The sequence below is a fragment of the Mustela putorius genome, unplaced genomic scaffold (assembly GCF_011764305.1).
Source record: "Mustela putorius furo isolate JIRA1106 unplaced genomic scaffold, ASM1176430v1.1 tig00003972_pilon_pilon_pilon, whole genome shotgun sequence".
Taxonomy (NCBI): domain Eukaryota; kingdom Metazoa; phylum Chordata; class Mammalia; order Carnivora; family Mustelidae; genus Mustela; species Mustela putorius.
In genome coordinates this window covers 17,370,759-17,392,253 of record NW_025422115.1, presented here as the reverse complement: position 1 = coordinate 17,392,253, position 21,495 = coordinate 17,370,759, and the positions used below count along the sequence as shown (strand labels likewise).

The window sequence follows — 21,495 nt, the reverse complement described above, 5'->3', positions numbered from 1 at the left end:
TTCCTCAAATGTTTCACATTTGCTTGATTTCCCAGGTTGCATTCCCTCTTCTGTGCTGTCACAGAATCCCACAGGTGCATCTCTCACTCCTGTGGTAATACGGGATTGTCATTTTGTATTTACTCATTTGCCTCATTTACCCTTCTGAATTTTTTTTTTAACTTTTTTTTAAGATTTTATTTATTTGACAGAGAGAGAGATCACAAATAGGCAGAGAGACAGACAGAGAGAGAGAGATGAGGAGAAGCAGGCTCCCTGCTGAGCAGAGAGCCCAATGTGGGACTCGATCCCAGGCCCCTGGGATCATGACCTGAGCCGAAGGCAGAGGCTCAACCCACTGAGCCACCCAGGCGCCCCTACCCTTCTGAATTTCTTAAGGATGGGAATTATGTTCCTGTGTGTGTATAGTTTGGGTGCCTGATAAGTACTCCATTAAATGGGGGAGAAGATAAAGACGGCAATGGATTTACTTGTGTTGAATGTAAAAAAAAAAAAAAAAATCCATGAATCAATAATAGGAAAGAGTCTATAAAAGACAAAGTCCCTCACCACCACCAAAAAAACCCCAAATGAGTCCTAATTTGTCACCGTTAGATGTTAGTGCACCAGATTCTTAGTCTGAAAATTGATCATTAAAGGGAAGGAATACAGAATTTATCCTGTCTTTTTAACATTTCAGGACAATCAAATGGCCTTAGTCAAAGAGGCAAAGCTCTTCTTTACAGAAGAATTCCCATTAAGGTACAAGGAGTGAGAGAAAAACCACTACTTTATAAATCCTGCTTAAATACTTGATTGAGGCAGGGATCCTTGGAGATGGTAGAGCCATTAGGTGAAAAGTTTATGTGATGTGAAATGGTATTTGCGGGGTGCTGAGGAATGCTTTCACACAGTCCAGCGCCCCTCAGCTGGAAACTCGATAAACACTGGATAAACACGGACTACTACTCCGCAGTCGAAAGAAAACGGCTGATGAACATAACATGGATGGTCTCAATGCATCATGCTGAGAAGCCAGACTCGGAAGGCTACGTACTGACGATTCCGTTCATGTGGTAGCATGGAGAAGGCCAAAACATAGGGACTGAAAGCAGGTCAGGGTTTGCCAGCAGGTGGGGTGGAAGTGGAAACTGCCAGGTTGGTGGGGGGTGAGGGGAATGTATTCTTTTGATTGTGGCCATAGTTATGTGAGTGTATATATTTGTCAAAACGCATTCCACACGGTGAGTTTTACCTTAATTTAAACAAAACAACAAGATACCAACCAGCAGAGAAATCACCCCATCGGTTACTTAGTAGTCACGAGGTGTGAAACATCTTTATAAAGCAGAGACGGGCTGTCACAACCTCACCCGTGATTGGTTTCAGCCTCACTGACGTGGGACAGCCAGATGTCGGGTGTCTCCTACCGAGAAGCAGCTTGGAGTGCAGTGCATCTGAGTAAACATTCGGACAAATCCAGAGTGTGAAGGGGCCTCTCAGAAAACAACTGGGTTGGACTCCAGAAAGGTCAGTTTCATGAAGACCAAAAAGGAGGGGTGGGGTGAGTGGGAAGATGGACGGGGTGGTTCCATCTGAATCAAAAAAATGATTGAAGAAACCTGTAACCCTTGGCGGAACTCTGAATAGACCAGCCATAAAAGACATTTTGGGGACAATTAAGGAAATTCGAACGTGGACTAGGTATTAGATGGCATTTTATTAGGTATGATAAATGTGGCTTTGTAGGATACCGCTTTTTAGAGATGAATGTTGAAGTATTAGAGATGAAATGTGGTAGTTTGTTGTAGTTTGCCTAGTTTACTTCAGAATACTTCGGCCTCTAAAAAAAAAAAAAAAAAAATACTTCGGCCTCAAGAAATGAGGAAGCAGAAGTAGTATGAAGGGGCAGATCTGGGCTGTGGGTCAGGCAGGCACCTGTGCCGACCGCACTTAGGACAGAATGCAAGCGCATTACAGAGGCCCCTTGAGACCACACTTGCCATCTGAAGTCTGTTCTGCTTCTCCGCCCACTTTTTGTTGCTTGGCTACACTTGCCACCCTGCAGGTGGTGATGGTGCTTCTGTGTATGTGTTACGTCTGACTGTGCCTGGATGTTTAGTGGCCACCACCGGGTCCCCAGGGCCTGCATTTTTCACGCACTTGCGCGCCCTGCGCACAGGTGCAGGCACCTAGGCCTCTGGACCTTGCTGCTGTTTCCTGCTGGGAGTGCCTACCCTGTTTGGGACTAGTCGGGTGGCTTCCCCCGCCTCACTACCCCTCCACCCTCTGCGCCACGGAGACAGCTGCAACCCAGGACCTCAGACCTGACCCCAATCCCAGCGGCTCCGAGCATCAGGAAGCCAGGTTCCTCCACCACCTCCCGGACAGGTGACTGCCCCCAAAGCCTTTTCCACACCTGGGGCCCCCAGCCCATCCTAGCCAAGCACTGCCGCCTGCTCGAGAAACTACACTCCCCGGCAGGCGCCAGAGCAGTGACCTCAGCTCCCAGCATGCTCTTAGGCGCAGCTGGGCCCCCCACGTTAACCCCTCAGTGGCTGCAGGCTGGCGGGGAGCTGCGTGGGGAGCAGGTTATTGGCCCGGGGGAGGAAGCGGCAGAACTGAGGAGGGGACCTTGGGGAGGAAGGGACCTGGGATTAGCCGAGGACGGGCAGCAGGGCAGGGTGGTGAAAGGGAAGCGAGCAATGGGGTGCCCGCCCTGCGGAAGTTAAGAATCTGGACTTTCACCTTTTACCGGAAAACGAACTCTTTTGGTGCCAGGCCCCAGACGGCGCAGAAGAGGGGTTGGGGGTAAGGGAGTCTGCCCTCCCTGGCTAAATGCCCCCTCTGCCCCACACAAAACCTGGCCTTGATCTTGGCAGGTCCTGGAGGAGAGTGGAAACTCCTCCCCAGCCAGGTGTCGGGGGTGTTTGATTCCCATGGGCTGGCGCTTGGTGCTGATGCGGGCATTTCCTCTACCCTCTTGGACCTTGGCCTGGAGCTCAGGAGCCCTTCCTGTCACCCCTGTCCTCCTCCCTCAAGAGTCGTGGGCACCTGGTTCCAGCGCATATGCGCCTGGAGACACCTGCCTTCCCTCCCCTTTGTCCCAGGTCTGGTCCTGAGCCATGGGTGGTGACAGGCTGGTCCTTGCTGCAGGCAGAGTCTCTGGCAGAGTAGCATGGTTCCGAGTTCTCATTCCCCAGGTGGGGTTAGGGTCGCTCCTTCAGTTGTTCCGGACCAGGTGCTGGCGGGGTCCTAAGAAGTGGAGTCATGCCCTCTGAGGTGGGAGTGGAGGTAGAGGCAGACAACAAACAAGATGATTTCAGATTCTGGGGATGCCATGAAGAAAACTCAGTGGTGGTGGGGGGCTGCTACCTCAGAGAGGGTGGTCAGGGAAGGCCTCTCTCCAGTGTCCCAGACTGAAGGGACAGCAGGGACAAAGACGTGGCAATGGGGAGACTGTGCCTGGAGCCAGTGAGTGAGGAAATGAGAGGACCCTGTGGGCCCAGGAGGGATCTGGGCTTCATTCTGAAAGCAGTGGGGGCTCCTGAAAGCCCCATGGAGAGTGTTAAATAAGGCAGAGTCTTGCTTCCCCAAAGCTATGGGGCTATGAGCCCCATAGTGCCCTGGGTTTTCTGAGCACTGTCAGCTGGGGACCAGGGCCTGTGGCCAGGCTGGCTGATTTGCCCGCCCATTGCAGCTAGGAGCCACTGACCCTCAGGGTTCTCCTTTATAAAATGGGGTAATAATTCTATGTCACAAGGTCATGCTTGGCCCCACCTGCTGTCATCCTGCCTTCCCCCCCTACAGGCCCAGCCACCCCTTGCCCAGAATGCCCGAGGGCCCCGAGCTGCATCTGGCCAGTCTCTATGTGAACGAGGCATGCAAGGGACTGGTGTTTGCCGGGTGTGTGGAGAAGTCACCTGTCAGCCGCAACCCCGAGGTGCCGTTTGAGAGCAGCGCGTACTGCATCTCCTCCTCGGCCCGTGGCAAGGAGCTGCGCCTGACTCTGAGCCCCCTGCCTGGGGCCCAGCCCCCACAGGAGCCACTGGCCTTGGTCTTCCGCTTTGGCATGTCTGGCTCCTTCCAGCTGGTGCCCCGGGACGCACTGCCGGCCCATGCCCACCTGCGCTTTTACACAGCTCCCCCTGGTCCCCCACTCGCCCTCTGCTTCGTGGACATCCGCCGCTTTGGCCATTGGGACCTCGGGGGCGAGTGGCAGCCCGGCCGTGGGCCTTGTGTCTTGCTGGAGTATGAGCAGTTCAGGTAGGCCCGGTACCAGGAGTGATGAGCACAGTCTTAGGCTCCCATCCTGGCTCTGTTAGTGCCTCGCTGGCCAGTGAGGAACAAGTCTAGTCCCCTCTGGTTCCTCAGTCCCTTCATGTGTTAACAAAAAGTCTCCTTTCCTGGGGAGCTAATGGATGTGGAGCCCCAAAACAACTGATGTGGGGGGGCAAGAGGAGGATGGGCAGGCCTGTCCCGAGGACACATGGCCAGCTCGTGTCAGAGCTGGGGATCAGCATTCCACTGTGGTTCTCTGAGGCTAAGAAAGGTGACAGGGCTTTAACAACCTGGCAAGAACGGTTCCTGCTCAGGTTCCCTTCCCTGAGCAGGAAGAAATTGCTTCGAGGGGGGGGCTGCCTCATGCCACAGTTTCTGAAATGAGTTTGCGGTCTCCCACTTCTGCCTGCCCACTGGTCTGTGACCATCTGCCGGAGGGGTCACCGCCCCACCTGGGATGTGATGTGTGTCGCGGAGGATTGCCAGCCACTTCCCTTCCCTGAAACATGAAACGTGTGTGGGTTTCTTTTTTGTGCGAAGCCCTCTTCCAGGTGTTGGGTGGGTACTGCAGTGAGCAAGATGGATGTGGTCCCTCTCCCACAGGCTGAAGTTCAGGTAGGGCAGGGGGAACAAGGAAACAGTGGGTGACTTCAAATAGAAGAAAAATCCAAGAAATAGATGACTCTTGGCCAGGGGGCTGGGGGTGGGGGATTAGGAAAAGACCACTCCAGGTGATTTGAGCCAAGGCCCGCCTGATAAAAAGGACCCAGCCTTTGCAAAGTCCTAGAGGGAAAGCGCTGTAGGGACAGAATCACGGACTCAAGGCCTGCAGTGGACTTGGCGAGTCCTCCCTTGGGGCTGGCATGCTTTCCATTGGGCCTTAGGCTCAGTGGCTCGTCAGGGTTGGTCAGGGTGTCTTGAGCACAACAGAAGTCACTTGATTCCTGGCCTTCCCAGGCACAACCCTGAGTTCACCCCAGGGTCCTGGATTCCTCCCACCTTAACCTTCCTGGGAAGTCATTACATGTCAGCTGGCTCTGAAGTTTCTCTCAAGTGAATTTTGGCGGTTTTTTTGGTCCCACTACTGAGGAGCATGCAGGGGTCTGCCGCCTAGTGCTCTGACCACTTAGGCTAGTGTTCCCCACTTGGCCCCAAACTGTGTCTTACGGCCCCTACTTCATATGCTCCTTGTGCCTGTTACTGAGTCAGTCTCTCCAGGATCCTTTCCCACAAAGAAACAAGGTGCATTTCCTCTTCATGGGGATGAGGAGAGACCTGGAACCCCTGGAGGTGGGGGCTGCTGGAACACTCTCTAACCACAACTTGTCAGCACACATCTCCTGCACAGTGAGCTCCGGCTTCCTTGAAGATCTTCAGGGTCTTCAGAAAAGTTGACCCCACCAGTGTCAGACCCACATTCTAGTCCATCAGAAGTTCCAGACAGGGAGCTCAGGCTCTTGGGACACCACGTGAGCTCTTGGGATCACCTTGTTCTCCAAAAGGTCTTGAAGTCTTGAATCTGAGGGTCTTTGGTGATAGACCACAATATCTACGGACTCGTGTGCTTCCTTGAATACATTGCCTTTTTAAAAAAGATTTATTTGAGAGACAGTGAGCACAAGCAGTGGGAGGGGCAAAGGGAGAGGGAGAAGCAGGGAGCCCGACCACTCAGGGCTCAATCCCAGGACCCCAGGATCATGACCTGCGCCAAAGACAAGACACCCAGGACCCCGAACACATTGCTTTTGATTGGTATCTTTCACCATTCATAATGAATTCAAATCTCATATTGGTGTTCCCAATTAACAGGAAAATGGAGGGGCCCCTGAGGGGTTCAGATGGTTAAGCATCTGCCTTTGGCTCAGGTCATGATCCTGGGGTCCTGGGATGGAGCCCCACACCTGGCTCCCAGCTCAGCAGGGAGTCAGCTTCTCCCTCTGCCTCTCTGAAACGAATGAGCAAAATATTGAAAAAAAAAAGAAAATGGAGGTTTTCACGGCCAATATAGCACCAAGGCTGGGAAAGGGGAACAGAGACTCCCACATTCCTTACCCTTACATCCAGGTACAGGTACTGCTGGCCCCTCTCCCCTATCGTGTGTCAAGCCCTCAGGAATGGGGGCAGAGAAGGGGGTCTCATGTGCCTGGCTGGCTGTGTTCCTCCAGGGACAACGTGTTACGAAACCTAGCGGACAAGGTCTTTGACCAGCCCATCTGCGAGGTTCTCTTGGACCAGAGGTTCTTCAATGGCATTGGCAACTATCTGCGGGCAGAGATCCTGTACCGGTCAGCAGGTGGACCGGGAGGACTAGGAAGGGCTGGGTGTGCCCGCATTCTCCACTGCTTAGCATGGCTCTCTCTCTCCACCCCAATGCAGGCTGAAGATACCCCCTTTTGAGAAGGCCCGTAAGGTTCTAGAGGAGCTGCAGCAGCGCAGGCCGGTGAGGGTGCAGGGAGCAATGCGGCCATCGACAACTAAGGCTGGGTTAGGTGTCTCTAGCTTTGGGCCCATTTCCCTTTCTCTGCAGTGTCCGGGGTGGGTGCAGATGGATTGTCTCTTGAGCCCAGCTAAGCTCTTGGGGTTCTGCACCCTGGGACTCATTTGCCTTCTGAGTGGCCCTGCCTCACGCTGCCAGCCAGTTCCTGCCTCTGCCCCTTCTCCAGAGCCCGGAGCTGACCCTGAGCCAGAAGATCAGGGCTAAGTTGCAGAACCCAGACCTGCTGGAACTGTGTCACTCCGTGCCCAAGGAAGTGGTCCAGCTGGGTGAGCCCTGGGAGCCAAAGATGGCTCTACCTCTGCTTCAGAATACTGTGGAACCCCAGGGCTGTTCCTGCCCTCCTTGGGGTGTGGATGTCTATAGACTTAGTTGTTGCTACCTGGATCAAGCCTCCTCACTTGTTAGGCATCTATGTCCTCTGTGCAGCCCAGGAGGTGGGCAGGACAAGGGTTAATCACCCCACCCCAGGATGGGAAAGCTGTGGCCCAGAGCCAGGGAGCCCCCAGCCTGAGGGCACACAGCTGCGGGAGGGAGAGCCTCGGTCCCCTGACGCAGTCCCTCAGCTGTGTGGCTGAGGTCCGAGCCAGGTCGACCAGGCTCCCCGTCCTCACAGCCCGAGTCTGCCTTCCGACTCCGGCCCGGTTCCTCTGTCCCACAGGGGGCAAAGGATACGGGCCGGAGCACGGGGAGGAGGACTTTGCTGCCTTCCGAGCATGGCTGCAGTGCTATGGTGTGCCTGGCATGAGCTCCCTGCGGGACCGGCGTGGCCGGACCATCTGGTTCCAGGTTTGGGCCCTAACCTCACACAGGCAAATGGAAATCCTGAGGAAGCTAGTGGGGTGGATAGGCCTGGGGTCCCAGTAGGGCAGGAGCTGGGGTCTCCTAGGAGCAGATGTCTAGGGCCTGTGGACACCCCCAGGGGTCACATTATTCCCAATGGTATAGGATTTCCTACACCATTTCCATACCATGGTTTACTCCTCCTCTCCTTAGCCCCAGGGTCCCAGCCAGTGGAGCAGCCCAAGGCAGGGTGGTCTTGATGTGGGGTCCCACCTGGGGAGGATGGGGCTATCCGAGAGGCCTCTTAGGGGAGAAGCCCCACTGATTTGGAAGGATAGTTGTGAACTCTGCTTTTCCAAGGAAAACTACCCCTGCTCTAGCCAGGTTGATTCCTGAGTTCTCATTCCATTTTAGGGAGATCCTGGACCCCTGGCCCCGAAAGGTAAGCCACTCTCAATGTAATAAGCTAGGAGAGCAGGAAGGACTAAGGTGCTTGCAAAAGCTACATTGCCCTTCTCCATCCCAGTCCCCACTCCACCCCTGGGAGTCATCCCAGAGCGGGAGTCTGCAGGAAGGGGGCTGAGGGCACAGGATCCTCCCCCCGCCTAGTGTCAGTGTCCTGCAGGAGGCAAGTCCCGCAAGAAGAAATCCAAAGGAGCACAGCAGGGGCTGGAGCACAGACTGGAGGTACGTCTCCTCCCTTCATTCTCTCCTGCCCCAGCCGCACCCCCCAGGAGCCCTCCCTTGACAATGGGGGGCAAACAGTGGGTCCTCACCAACCTCTGAACTGCTCACAGAGCCCCCTGGGGACTATCTCCTCTACTCAGGACCCTCTCGTTCCAAGCACAGCCCCTTCCAGGACACGTGGGACACCCAGAGGCCCTCCTGGTCAAAGTACAGCCCAGCAGCCAGAGGGGACCAGCCTCCAGCAGGACCCAGAGGTCCCGCCAGTCCCTGGGAAGGGAAAAAGGAGAAGGAGACCAGCAACCTCAGGTGGGCCTTGCCAGAAGGCTCTGTAAGAAGTGGTAGTGCTGGGGGGCACCTGGGTGGCTCAGTGGGTTGGGCCTCTGCCTTCGGCTCAGGTCATGATCCCAGGGTCCTGGGATCGAGCCCCACATCGGGCTCTCTGCGCTGCGGGGAGCCTGCTTCCTCCTCTCTCTCTGCTTGCCTCTCTGCCTACTTGTGATCTCTGTCAGATAAATAAAAAAATCTTAAAAAAAAAAAAAAAAAAAGTGGTAGTGCTGGTGGGAAGACTGCGGACGGAGGTGGAGGGGAGGCCATCAGGGCAGTCCTGAGCCTCACCTGTCCTCGTCCCAGGCCACCGCAGACCCCGAAGGATCAAAGCTGACACCCCATCCTTGGATAAATGAGGGGACGGCAGCCTCTTAGCAGGAGGGCCTCCTTGCTCTGCCAAGCCCTGCGGGGCCTGGGTGGCTCAGCTGAAGCAGGCTGGAGCTGCTGGGGGCCAGGTGTCCCGGTTCTGTGGCTTTTCCCTACACAACTATGATGTTTTTAATTGTACCCCATTCCCCATTTTTTAAACCCACATGAAAAACGAATACACTTGAATTTCTTGGCACTTCTTGGGCTGGCTGTAGAAGGTCTGGGAAGCCCAACTTGGGACAAGCTGTTGCCTGACCTTGGAAACAAGAGAGCCACCCAGGCAAGGCCGACTGAGCCCCTCCACCCGTCTTCCAGGCCCTGGCTCTTAGAGGACTGACTGCCTCTGCAGGTACAGCTGCTTGGAGGTGGTGTAGAGACCCGGGCTCCAGGCAGCAGGGGGCCCCCCCAGTTCCTCTCGACCAGAATTCCCAGCACTGCCATTCGCCTGTGCTTCCTCTTGCTCCTCTTCTAGAGGGCAGCCAGCTGGAATCCACCCTCCTGGCCTCCTCCCCATGGGAGGAGCTTCTTATCCCGTCTCTTAGCCAGGTTGTGGTCCCTGATATCCCAAATCCCAGGGGGCGCAGCAACCCAGACCCTGCACAAATGCCTGGGGAAAAGTCTTCCTCCTTGAGGCTAGGCCCCGAGGGGAGTGAGCAGGGACTACTGCTAGCAGGGTTCCTGAGTCGAGGATTTATTGTTCAATACATGAGGGGCTCTTGCTTCAGGCTGGGGAGGCAGAAGTGAGGAGGGAAGCCTTCCACACAGAAAGCCCCACCAGTTGGGGCTCAGTTGGGAGGGGGCTGCAGCACCAGCAACAGGGACCGAACTTGGAAGGGAGAAAAGGTAAGCTTCAGGCGGGAGTCCTTAAGGGGCAGGTGGCCGTCAGGGTCGCGCTGCTCCAGGAAGTTGCAGCTGGAGAACAGGAGGGGTTACGAGAGCCCTGCGAGGGCAGGACTCCCGCCTCCCTCTGTGCCCCCCACTCACAGGACGGCTTCCTGAATCGGCAGCGACGTGTACAGCCAGCAGTCGACGTGGCTGCCGTGGGCCTCGTACAGCCTGAGCACCAGCGTACGGCCCTGGAGGCTGGCCTCTGCCTGCGGAGGGAGGCAGGTGGTGGGCAGGGTAGGGGCGGGCTCAGCTGAGGCCCCGCCCCCTGCCGCCCCGCCCCCGCCGCTTGCCTGCTTGACTGTCTCCAACACGACTGCGGGCGAGGACACAGAGAAGGCGCTCCAGGATGCCGCGGGCGCTGGGCCTGGGGCAGGCAGTGCCAACAGGGGGAAGTTGAGGTTGTAGGCAGCTCGAATAACGCCAGCTTCCTGGAAGGAGCCTGGTAATGGGGGTGGGAGCATGGGCGCGCTGGTGTTTGGGAAGAAACCGAGCCTCAGAGCAGGGCAGAGAGGCATGCCGGGCCGCGGCACTCACCCTTGTGCGGCATCAGCGCGTAGGTGAACTCGTGGCGACCCATGTCAGCAGTGGCGTCGGGGGCCTTTGGTGCCCGCAAGCTGGGGTGGGAAGGGTGGAAATGGGCCGGGCTGGAACTGTGGGCGTTCCGGCCCGGGAGGACGTGCGCCCCCATGCCAGCCCTCGCGGCCTGGCGGGCCCTCCACTCACAGAGAGAGGCTGAGGACGTTGCCGCGGACCGACGCGCCGTACTTGCAGTCGTTGAGCAGAGCCAGCCCAAAGCCGTGCTCTGACAGGTCCATCCAGCGGTGGGCCCACACCTGGAGGGCGGATGCCAGACCCGCTTGGTGGCCCCGCCCCCTCCCCGGCCGGAAGCTCCCACCACTACTGGGAGGGCCCTCTCTGGGACCACAGAGGTGCTTGGTACACCATCCAACCTGTCTAGGCCTCAGCTCCTCATCTGTGAAATGGGGACAACAGAATTCACCCCACCCAACAGGCATGTGGGTCAAAGTAAACACAGCATTTAGCACAAGGTCCAGCCCAAACGTCCAGCATGGTGATCCCGGTGATCACCGTCCTACTCCTGACCCCACACCACACAGGTCTCTTCCCAGCCCGGCAGGCTGCAAACCCCACCCCACCCCATGTCAGACCTCAAATCGAGCCCAGTCCCAAGAGGTGTTGTGGTGCGTGGGCCGCTGCAGATGTCCGAACTGGACCTCATAGGTGGCTTGGAGGCTCCGCACGCGGGTGGGGAACTCCACCTTCAGGAACTTGTGGGCCTCATGCCAGTGCACCTATGACGGAAGGATGCACACACACACACACAGGCCTGGGCGACTCCCTCCTTCCCAGCCGCCCAGGGAGAATGCCCACCACCCCGCTGCCTGCTACCTCGGTGTGGAAGCGGACATAGGGGCAGCCAACGTCCAGCACCACCTCCTGGCTAAGCCGACTATTGGGGCTGATCTGCAGCAGGAACCAGGCGCTGCCCCGCATGCCGCCCTCAGTGCCCACTGCCAAGGTTCCTGCCTGGCCCAGCACTGGCTTCCTGCGGGGTGGGGTAGCTAAGCTGAGCCAGGGCAAGCTGATGGAGAGGGCCCACCACCACCCCGGGCCTGTCCACACTTTACCGTGTCTCCAAATGGTAGTCCATGACGTCCCATGCATCCCAGTACAGAGGGACATCATCAAACAACACAAACTGGTTCCCCACCATGCCCTCAGCAATGGCCTCCCTAGAAGGATTAGAACTTTATGACCTTGGTCTCTCCAGCTGCCTGAGGTGGGGTGGGGGCCGGGAGAACAGGCCCACAGGACAAGGGGACTCTTCCTAGCCCAGCCTGCCCTGCCCTGTGTGGGTCCAGAGCCCCTGATGGGCTGCCATGGGCAGAGCTGGGGCCAGGGGACAGAGGGAACGGGCTCTGGGAGCCACCTGCCAAGCAAAGGAAGAGGGCAATGAGGAGTTGGCACCTGCCGGAGGCCACGAGCACCAGGGATGTCAGACAGCCAGTTGGGTCCAGCCTCACCCGGATGATGCCATTGTCCAGAGTCACAGAACCGTCGGTCTTGGTGGGAAGCGTCCTTGAAGCTGAGTCTGCAGGGACTTCCCACCACCAATGGCACCCCCAGCCCAGCCCCCCACCACTTGCTCCAGCTGGAGAGCGTAATTACAATCCCCACATTGTTAGGGATGGCCCAGGAGGGGCCCCGCACACCCGCTTGTGCCAACACTTACCTCCTGCACCACAAACACAGGCTGCTGGGTCTGCAGGGGCTGCACTGAGGTGGGGGAGGAGGCAGGAGCATAGCCCATGCTGGGCACAGTCACCAGGGCTGGGGATGAGGCCCGGGCATCAGTGCGGCCTCCCTGACCTTCTGGGAGCCTCACCCGAGGGTTGGGTGGCTGCTTCTCCTACTGCCCCCTAGCTGGGGGCAACCCAGGGCAGCGCCCCCTCCCCTGGGGCAATGTCCCTCCCATTGCAGTAGCAGCCTCTCCCCCCAGCTCCTACCGAGGCTGTGGGCCCCACCAGGCCTGGGCAGGGCCAATACTTCAGTGCGTTTCCACGGCAGCGTGTTGACGATGAGGAGGCCCTCGGGGCCTGGCTCCCCGGCACACAGAGCAGCCACCGCAGCACTCAGCAGCGTGTTGCCATGGGAACGGATGTCTGAGAAGAGACAGGCTGGTCATGGGTGGGCGGTGGATTTGGGAGGACCCCTGAGTAGCCCACAGGCCACTCTCCGGGCTCCACCCCGCCCGGGGACAGTGGCAGGCAGGCCATCCAGCTCACCTTCATAGTGGCACATGGCCTCTTCCGCCACCAGCTGGATACAGCTTCCGGTCAGCACGTCATGGAACTGGTTCAGGAGCAGCAGCCTGCAGGAGCCCGGAGCAGGGATGGAGAAGGCTGGAGGGGCAGCCACAGAGCTGGCGGGGGGAGGCCGGGGCGGTGGCAGGGCTGGGCAGAAGCAGGCCTGACCTCCAGAGGTCCTGCAGCTGGGCTGCCGGGTACAGGAACTGGGTGCTGCGGGCCATGGCCAGGCTGCTGAGCAGCTCCACGTCGTGCAGGATCCGCTCACACTCCCGGTTCCCCTTCTTGAGCTGAGCACAGTTGTTGGGGGTGGGGGGGGATCTGTCCCAGGCCACCTTCCAAAGCCCTCCGTGCTCAGAACCCGAGGCTCCCCAGGGCCTCCCAGCTAAAGCCTCTAGTGCCTGACCTGTCCCTTCCCTCCCCAGCCTGAGGCCTGCCTTCTTCAGGAATACTCAGCCCTGCCACCTCTAGGTCCCTGGCCCACCCGGCTCTGGTACTTCTCTCCCCTCAGTGCCTCCCTGGAACACGAGCCTCATTCCCACAGGTCTGGACTAGACTCTGCCCCTGCAGACCCAGGGCACATGCTCCCTGCTGGGCTCAGGGACTAGCACCTGACCTGAGCCTGAGTGGTGTAGGTGCCATTGTGTAGCTCCAGGAAGAGCTCCCCGACCCACGTGCACAGCTGCCCTGAGTGGTTCTCCAGTGCGGAGAAGAGTCGCCCCGGAGAAGACAGCTGCACCCTGAGGGAGACACAGCCTGGGTCGCCCAGCCTTGAGGGTACTGTGTGGCTCACCCTTCCCCCTGCCAGAGCAGATGAGAGATCCAGTCCCGACAGAAAGGAGCATCCCCACCGCCCATCTCCAGAATGCTCCCTGTCCAGGCAAAGCCAGTTCCAAACACACGGGGAGGGTTCTGTCTCCAGCAGATTTAAGTCTCTTCCCACCCGCAGCTTTTGCCCCGCCCCCAGGGTGGAAGCTGGGAAGAGCTGAGGTCAGGGACTGGAATGGGACAAGGTCCAGTGGAGGAGCTAGATGGAATGTCTGAGCAGAAAGCAGGGCTGCAGGCAAGGGCAAAGGGAGCTCCCGAGGGCTGCTGGAGGGCCAGGGTGCACCTGGGCAGCCCGTCTGTGTTGTGCAGCCGCTTCAGGCGGTCCAGCATGGTCTGGGTGGGGCCCCCGCCCCCATCCCCAAAGCCAAAGAGGAAGGCACTGTGGTTGGTCCGCCCCTTGTCCCGGTTGTTGACCACGGTCTTCAGAACCTGGATAGGCAGAGCAGGACAACCCGGGTGAGCCTAGGACCGGACACCCAGCCCTCTCCAGCCCACTCCCCTGCATCTCAGCCACTGGGTGCCCCCTCACCTCCTCCACACTGCCCTGCATCCCATATGAGTCTCCAGGTGGGAAGTGAGCCAGCACACGGGAGCCATCCAGCCCCTCCCAGAAAAAAGTATGGTGCTGCAGGCAGGGAGACAGGAGAGGGGCCAGAGTCAGGCCTAAGGCCTGTTGTGTACCCCTGGGCTTGGGGTCGGGGGGAAGAGACTCTCTGGGTGGAGTTGGGTGGTTGGTTCATCACCCTTGAGTAAGCCAGGTGGGAGCTGAAACGGGCCAGGTGGGGACCCTGGCCCCCTGCTTCTGCTCACCGGGAAGGAGTTCACCAAGTTCCAGCTCAGTTTTTGGGTCAGGAAGTGCTTGATGCCGCAGCTGCGCATGATCTGGGGCAACTGGGCTGAGTAGCCAAACGTGTCTGGGAGCCAGAACTGTGAGGAAAGGGGCTCCTGGTGAAGCAGCCCCAGCCCCTCAGCCTTCCCTGGCTCAAGGTCAAGCTCGAGCCCCATGTACCCACAGGCACAGCGGCTTCCAGCCTACCTCCGAGCACATTTTCCCAAACTCCTGCAGGAAGAAGTTCTGGCCCTGCAGGAACTGCCTCACCATGGCCTCTCCACTGGGAAGGTTCCCGTCCTGGCAGCAAGTGAGGACAGAGGCAGCCAGCATCAGCGTCCCTGGGGACTGGGCGGGAGCTTGGGCCACCCCCACCCCGCACAGGAGTAGCTAGGGCTCTGATGGAGAGGGCTCATGCCCAGTGCCCAGAGGTGTTCCTCTCTTGGCTTCGCTCTGCTGTCTACCAGGGGAAGGGGAGGCTTGCAGGGTGAGGACGGGCCTGCAGCCTCCCACCCTTCTTGAGTCCCTCCACCCCCTGGAGGTCCCAGGCCTTGGGAGTCCAGGACCCCACAGGAGGGGTATGAAGGTCCTACAGAAAGCCAACTACCCACAAAGCCAGAGGGGAGGCCTGAGGCTGAGGGGTTGCAGATGGCACTTACCATTTCCACCCAGGTGCCCCCGACAGGCACGAACTGCCCTCGGCAGGCGAACTCCTGGAGCCGGGCATGCAGGCCAGGGTAGTGGTTCTTTACCCACTGAAACTGCTGTGCCTGTGTGGCAATGGGACCCATATTGGGGCAGGAGTGACAGGGATCCCCTCCCCCCGCCCCCTGGCCTAAGCACCTGGGGCCAGTGGGCAGCTGAGGGTGGGGAAAAGCCCCCTTCCTCAGGTGTGAGAAGGCCCTGGACCTCATCCAGGTCCCCACACGGCTGTCCCTCTGACCTGGGAGCAGGCAAAGATGAAGTCTGGGTTCTGTTCCATGAGCTGCACGGCTGTCGCCCAGCTCCGGGCACATTTTCGCACAGTCTCCTTGAAGGGCCAAAGCCAGGCTGGACGGAAAGGGGTCAGAGGTGGAGGGAGAGCAGCACGGTGCCCGGCTCCCCACAGATCTCCAGCCTCGCCCCTGCCCCCCAGCACCCTGGGCCTCCAGAGGGCTGTCCTCCTCCATACTAGGCTCCTTTCCCTGTAAGGCCCTCCGGCATCCCTCCTGAGCTTTCACTTCAAGACCCTGTCTCGAGGTGGGAGTAGGGGGTGGGGAAAGGAGGCTGTCAGTTTCACAAGTCAGGAACTGGAGGCCCTGTGCCCTGCAACAGCCTCACTCTGAGGCTGTGGCCCCCAACCCCTGAAAGGACCCTATAGAAGGTGGCAGAGGTTACCACATCGGTGGGTGCCGCAGAAGAGGGGGCGTGGCATCCCGACATGGATCTGCCTGGGCCAGCCCCACTGTGTGAGGCACTACAGCCTCTCCTGCCCTCTAGGCCCGGTTCCTTGCTCGCCGGTCCAGAGCCCTCACACTCCACCGTGAACCACAACACAGCACAGAAAGCCTTGTTCTATGGTTCCGAAACATTACCTGCTTCAGATTCAGTACCTCGGGGAGCTTGTTAAAAATGCAGATTTCCTGGGGCGCCTGGGTGGCTCAGTCAGTTAAGCGTCTCCCTTTGATTTGGGCCATGATCCCAGGGTCCCAGGATCCAGCCGTGTGGCGCTCCCTGCTCAGAGAGCGGTCTGCTTCTTCCTCTCCCTCTGCCCCTCCTCCCGCTGGCCCACGTGCATGCACATACTCTCAAACAATAAAATAATCTTTTAAAAAAATACAGATTTCCCATAAGCCTCACAGACACTGCAGACTCATCAAGTTCAAAGCTGAACTCATGACTCCCCCCCGCCCTATCCCTCACCCCCTCTACCCACCCACCCCCCGCCCCAAATCTGCCCCTGTGCATGAGTCCCTATCTCCCTTACTTCTACATCACTCCTCCCTGAGGACTGGGACACCCTTGTCAAACTCTTACTTGGTCTCACTTGGTTAAAAGGTCACCTCCTCTAGGAAGCCTCTCTGAGCCCTCCTGACCCATCAGGGTTAAGTGCCTCCATCGTGGTGCCAACCCTGTCTGCCTACTTTACAGCCATCATTCTCTAGGAACCTACCTCCCCACATCTAGCAAGGGCCATGTGGGGCCTCAGTTTTGTCAAGAGAATAAACGAAGCCACACCTAGCGAAGCCCATTTTACAAATGGGGAAAACTAAGGCCATGGTGAGCCAAGAGCTCACTGGGGACGACACAGTGTTTCTGGGGCATAGCCAGGGCTTCAAGGGCACCCCTGCCTTGCCCAGCCAACCCGGCCAGCTGCTGCCCTACCTGTATCAATGTGGCAATGACCCATGGCATGGATGGTATGCTGACTTTCTCCTCCACGTTGGCCAAAGAACCTGGAGGCCAGGGCCTGGGCCACCGGGAAAGTCTGTGGCTGGGCAGGGTCACACACGTTCACCATCTGGTTGGCTGTGTACAGGGCCTGGAAGCTGCGCTGGTTGTCTTCCCCAAGGCCCTGCAGCAGGGTTCTGCCCCTTAATTCCCATCCGGAGCAAGGTGGGTCTCCAGAACTCGGCCCCAAATGACCTCTCAGAGCTCCTTCCTACCTCCAACCCTTTGCTCCTTCTGGTTCCCCCTGCTTAGTACCGCCTCCCTCCTCCCCCTTATAGAGGGAAATCCTTTCAATACTCAAGCAGGCAGAAACACTCACCCTCTTTGGATTCCCAGACTCCCAACTCTCTGACCCAAGACACAACCGGTCCCCGGTGGAGCTGGGAAGGTCCCTAGAGCAAGCAGCTGGGGTAGGGGTGTCGCTTACCTTGGCTATGCCCAGCAGCAGCTCCAGATCCACCAGGAGTCTGTGGACATCCCGGCAGAACACAGCCAGTTCAGCCCGGCTCACCCGGAACATCTTCTCTGGGTCTGGGGCTGCGATCATGCTTCCCTTCCCGGCCCCCAGGAGCCCATTGCAGGCTACTTCCACATAGAAGGTCAGGCTACAAATGTGGGGAGGCAGCCTCAGGCTAACAGACTGGCAGAAGATGCTGGGGGCTGGGGGAGGGAGGACCAAGGAGGCAGCCACTGCCCAGGCCCTGTTTGCCTCCAGGGTCCACCTCCCCCCGGAAGATCCCACAGTAGGTCAGGGGTCTGTGCGAGAGGGTCCTGTTCTGCTGATGAGCGTTCTACCCCGGGCAGGGGTAGTAAGCAGCCGAGTTGGGAACTGTGTGAATTACGCTGCTGCTCAGCCTTTTATTCCCATTTCCACAACTGACTTTACAAACACTGCCTTGGTCTCCGAACCCTTTCTGCATATTAAAACCGTGTTTGGATCCCCCAGGTCCAATCTTTCAGAGCAAAGATCCAGCAGCCAGCACAGGGCGGGTTGTTCTCTACAGTGGCACGGTAGTCTCTGGGGCTATTCTGCTGTCTTCAGAGAGCAAATGGGACTTTGGTGGAGAAGCCTTCCCCCACCCTCCTGCCACCTCTCCCAAGTCTGGGACCACCCTCCATACTGAGCTCCTGGTGTTTGCTCTCAGAGCCCCCATTGGTTTTGTAATTATGTAAGTGTCCCTGAGTCCCCCTTGCTGTCAAGGACCACACTACTCACTATCACAGTGCTAGGCACCGGAAGCATCAGCTACAGTGCTCAATAAATATTAGAAAATACAGTAATACTATGTCTGAGTTCTGAACGGTGTCATAAAATGCCCATGTTATATTAAGGGACAAAAAGATATCCGGATGCAAATCATCAAAGAAATACAACCTTAGCCAGGAGGAACTACACCTGAATGAGTTCCTGAGCTGAGTGCTGAAATGTTAATAATGGTCATCTCTAGGTGGCAGGGTAATGGGAGTCACTGACTTCTTTGTGCTTTCCTGTATTTACCACAAGAAGGCAGACAGTATCTTTTTAGCCAGGGGGAAAAGACCAAAACAACCCCCCATCCCCCTGTTTAAAAAGAAACTGTGAGATCTGAGGATGCCAGTGTTGGAGGTGGGCAATTCGGGTCATTCTGAGCCTCAGCTCCTCCTTACCCCCTGGCCCCCCCCCACCCCCCAGCACGGTCCACCAGGGCATGGGGACTACCTCACCTCCGGGGGTCTCCTTCTTCCAGCCTGTTGGTCAGGACATAGCTGGTCTTCTCCCCCTCTGTGGTCAAACCCTGGTGGGGAGTGGAATGAGAGAGACAGGGCCAGAGGCTTTTCCACAGTTTAAGGGAAATGTAAGCTGAGGGAGGCCAGGCCCCTCCACTTAGCCCCCAGCTGTGGCTCCTCTCGCCTACACAAAGCCAACATTGGCAAATCAGGAAGCCCTGGAGGCCGGTGCCCAACACCCATGGCAGCCCGAGTGCCCTGATCACCAAATGGCTCCTGTTTAGTCTAGTTGGAATGGAAGCTGAGCAAGTGAACTGACCACTGTATATTTTAGTTTTTTTTATCTGTAAACAGGCATAAAGACCCACCACAAGCAATCATAAAAATTAAATCTGATACGGATACTTAGTTGTTCATTCTGGGGAACTGGGGATGCTGTGATAGGGAGAGATCCATTACTTCAGGGGAAGAGGACTTGAATTTTTCCTTTATGCCATCCAGAACTGCTTGAAAGTTTCCCCCCATAAGTATAGGCTACATATAATAAAAACTGGTGTATTGAAACTAAAACTACAGGTGCCTGGGGGGCTCAGTCAGTTAAGCGACTGACTCTTGACTCTGCTCAGGTCATGTTCTCAGGGTTGTGAGACTGAGCCCCACGTTGCCCTCAACACTCAGCACAGAATCTCTGCTACAGATGCTTTCTCCCCCTCTTCCCCTCCCCCCCTCTAAAAAACAAAACCAGAACAATGAAACCACTAAAAATAAAAAGTGGTATGGTCTGCAAAGCCACTACTCTGGTACCCAGCACCCAGTAGAGGGTTAATAAATGAATCTACTGTACTGTTATTATTGTACTTGATTAGCAATTATTTTCAGGCCAGAATGAGAAAATGGCCAGTCACTGGCAGGGTTGGCTTAGTACTAATTATTTTAGGACCCAAAACCCATCCATTGAACGTCCCAATGTGAGAGGGACCGATCACACTAGGGCCTAAATGGCAACTTCCCCAGCCCTGCAATTCTTTTACCCACAGGCACAGCCGCTAAGCAGCACCTTCTTCACAGACCTGGGCTGAAATGGGGCCCAACCTACCCCCAGGGCAGGGCTGCTCACCTGGATAGGTTCTCCCTCTCGCCATAGCAGGCCTTCTCCATCACTTTCCCATCGAAGGTGAACTTCTTGACCCACCCATGCCTCTGGGATGGTGAGCTCTACCCGAAACCAGCAGGTCCACCACCTGCAAGACAGCCAACGGCATGGGCCTAGGGGTCCACGCCCTTGTCCTTTTGCCAGATTCCCTTGGACGAAGGGTCAGAGGGACTTTTCTCCAAGGATCCGCGGCATCACAAGCTGTTCAGCTCGGAGCCACAAGAAAGGGGCAACACGATGTGCGGCGAGGGGAGGGGAAAAGGCGGGCAAGTCAGGGGTCCGTGATCCGTCCTAGAGGGTCTTCCTGAGAAGGTGTCGAGGTCCTGGGAGAAGGCAGGGGCGGGGGATGAAAACTCTCGCAGGAAAACGGAGGCAGCAGGGAGCTGCTTCCAGCAGAGGGTGCTGCTTCGCCCCGAGAGGCTGTCTAGGAGCCGGGGCGGCCGTGGAGGTGTGGCCCTTCGAGCCGCAGCGCGAGGGAGAGGGGCTGCCCGCGGCTCCGCCCCCTCCAAGCGTTACCCACGTGGGTCCAAAGCTGTCCCCGATCTGCGCGGGGCGGAACTCCTGCTGCACCGCCTGCTGGTAGGAAAGCCTCTCGGGCGTCTGGAAGCTGGAGAGCGCGGTCACCGGGCAGCTGTCTCTGAAGAGCCTGGGCGGGGAGGAGCCGGTGGGCGCGCGCTCGAGGCCGCTCCCGTTCGGCCCGCGGGCGAATCGGCGGATGGGGCCGCGCCTTCCCTTGACCCTCCGCCGAGAAGGCTGCCCCCCAGCACAGCTTTTCCCGAGCCCTCCTCCCGGGCCCCTGCCCTGTCCGCGGCAGGCACTTCGTCCCTCGGCCCGGGTGGCCGCGGCTTGGGTTTCCCCCCGGAAGGGAAGACTGGGGCGCGCGGAGGCGGCCGGCCGGCGCCCGGGGCGAGGGGGCCCCCACCTGCCGCGGAGGTTACAGTCCGTGAAATAGAGCGGCGACACGAATTTCTCTACCCGCTCCAGAGTAGTGCGCCAGTGCTTCAGGGCCGGCGCCGCCGCCATCGCCATCGCCGCGCGCTCGCTGCTCTCCCCGGAAGGCCTCTGCCGCTGCCGGCACGGCCCACGGCCGGGAACCAAAGGTTCCGGCGTCCGAAGGGCGCCTTTCGGCCCCGGGCAGCTTTTCGTGGAACACTGGCGGCTCTCGGAAGGCCCGCCGCGCGGAACTCAGAGCGAGCCGCTGAGCCGAGAGCGCGGCTTCCGAGGCTCTCCACCCGCTCTTCCGAACCCGCGGGCCACTGGGCAAATCCCTCAGTAGAACGGCAGCTTTGACGCTTAGAGTCTCCGAAAGTCCCTACACCGAAACGCGGGCTGTAGGCGCGACGGGCGGGAGCAGACGTGGTCCCTGGTGCAGACGTGGGTCACCCGGGCTTAGAAGCCACGCGCGGCAACCGGCTAGTTCTCCCGGCCAGCCAGACCTCTAGTGCTCGCTAGCCGGAAAACCTACTTAACGTGGGAAGAGCCAGGCGCCGGGCCCGTGCTTTGAAGCTGATCGGCAGATCTGTGTAAAACAGGGAGGGCTTTGCGCCGCGATAACCGGAGCTTCCTCCAACATATTGTGTGTATAGCCGTCACTTATCCCCAGAAACCCTGGATATATTTTGATGTGATGGCAGATCAGTCATAGCATTCAAGATCCCACCTGAATAACGTTATTTCACCACATAGGGCTGGACAGTTCAGAAAAGCCACAATGCCAGAAACCTCTCCAATTTCATCCTTACCCTAGTCCATCGGCAGTTTCTTTTTCCCACTTTTAGGATTGCCAAGCAGTGCGCTTGTCTATAAAATCATTACTAAGAAAAATATATACACGTTAGCCCTGATACTTTAATGGAAATACTGACCAAGTTCACATTTCAAGTGCAAATCACAGGGAAAGGGGACTAGTACA

At 57.9% G+C, this 21,495-nt stretch overlaps 2 protein-coding genes across 9 annotated transcripts; one reads left to right on the top strand and one right to left on the bottom strand.

Annotated features, from left to right (window-relative positions):
* The first annotated feature begins 350 nt into the window (after positions 1-350).
* Positions 351-9,545, top strand: NEIL1 (nei like DNA glycosylase 1). Of its 8 annotated transcripts, XM_045070486.1 has the most exons (11): positions 351-1,094; positions 1,369-1,509; positions 3,790-4,245; positions 6,426-6,545; positions 6,637-6,700; positions 6,924-7,023; positions 7,416-7,543; positions 7,952-7,979; positions 8,163-8,224; positions 8,365-8,530; positions 9,136-9,545. In XM_045070486.1, exons 3-11 carry the CDS (start codon positions 3,812-3,814, stop codon positions 9,255-9,257), a joined length of 1,224 nt encoding a protein of 407 aa, XP_044926421.1. In that variant the 5' UTR covers positions 351-1,094; positions 1,369-1,509; positions 3,790-3,811; the 3' UTR covers positions 9,258-9,545. The 8 variants fall into 8 exon arrangements, with proteins under 8 accessions (XP_044926421.1, XP_044926420.1, XP_044926422.1 ...); XM_045070485.1 differs by lacking the exons at positions 351-1,094; positions 1,369-1,509 and adding an exon at positions 1,523-2,370; XM_045070487.1 differs by lacking the exons at positions 351-1,094; positions 1,369-1,509 and adding an exon at positions 2,379-2,570.
* Positions 9,546-9,595: 50 nt separating this feature from the next.
* Positions 9,596-20,661, bottom strand: MAN2C1 (mannosidase alpha class 2C member 1). Its single transcript, XM_004758458.3, has 26 exons — positions 20,506-20,661; positions 20,104-20,229; positions 19,548-19,671; positions 18,428-18,498; positions 17,151-17,328; positions 16,658-16,847; positions 15,237-15,343; positions 14,953-15,063; positions 14,501-14,593; positions 14,275-14,391; positions 13,994-14,089; positions 13,748-13,893; positions 13,253-13,376; positions 12,805-12,926; positions 12,616-12,701; positions 12,337-12,492; positions 12,063-12,160; positions 11,798-11,892; positions 11,458-11,562; positions 11,219-11,375; positions 10,978-11,121; positions 10,532-10,641; positions 10,343-10,422; positions 10,099-10,247; positions 9,905-10,014; positions 9,596-9,832 (listed from the first exon to the last, which is right to left on the bottom strand). The coding sequence occupies exons 1-26, from the start codon at positions 20,610-20,612 to the stop codon at positions 9,706-9,708; spliced, it is 3,129 nt and encodes a 1,042-aa protein (XP_004758515.1). The 5' UTR covers positions 20,613-20,661; the 3' UTR covers positions 9,596-9,705.
* Positions 20,662-21,495: the final 834 nt, after the last annotated feature.

Excerpts from the sequence above, each read along its gene's own strand:
- NEIL1 (XM_013059398.2), top strand. The coding sequence starts at position 3,746 with ATGCTTGGCCCCACCTGCTGTCATCCTGCCTTCCCCCCCTACAGGCCC. Across the intron at positions 4,246-6,425 it reads CTGGAGTATGAGCAGTTCAG|GGACAACGTGTTACGAAACC; the intron begins GTAGGCCCGGTA and ends GTGTTCCTCCAG. Across the intron at positions 7,980-8,162 it reads TGGACCCCTGGCCCCGAAAG|GAGGCAAGTCCCGCAAGAAG; the intron begins GTAAGCCACTCT and ends AGTGTCCTGCAG.
- MAN2C1 (XM_004758458.3), bottom strand. The coding sequence starts at position 20,612 with ATGGCGATGGCGGCGGCGCCGGCCCTGAAGCACTGGCGCACTACTCTG. Across the intron at positions 13,377-13,747 it reads AACACAGACGGGCTGCCCAG|GGTGCAGCTGTCTTCTCCGG; the intron begins GTGCACCCTGGC and ends TGTCTCCCTCAG. Across the intron at positions 12,927-13,252 it reads CCTACACCACTCAGGCTCAG|CTCAAGAAGGGGAACCGGGA; the intron begins GTCAGGTGCTAG and ends AACTGTGCTCAG.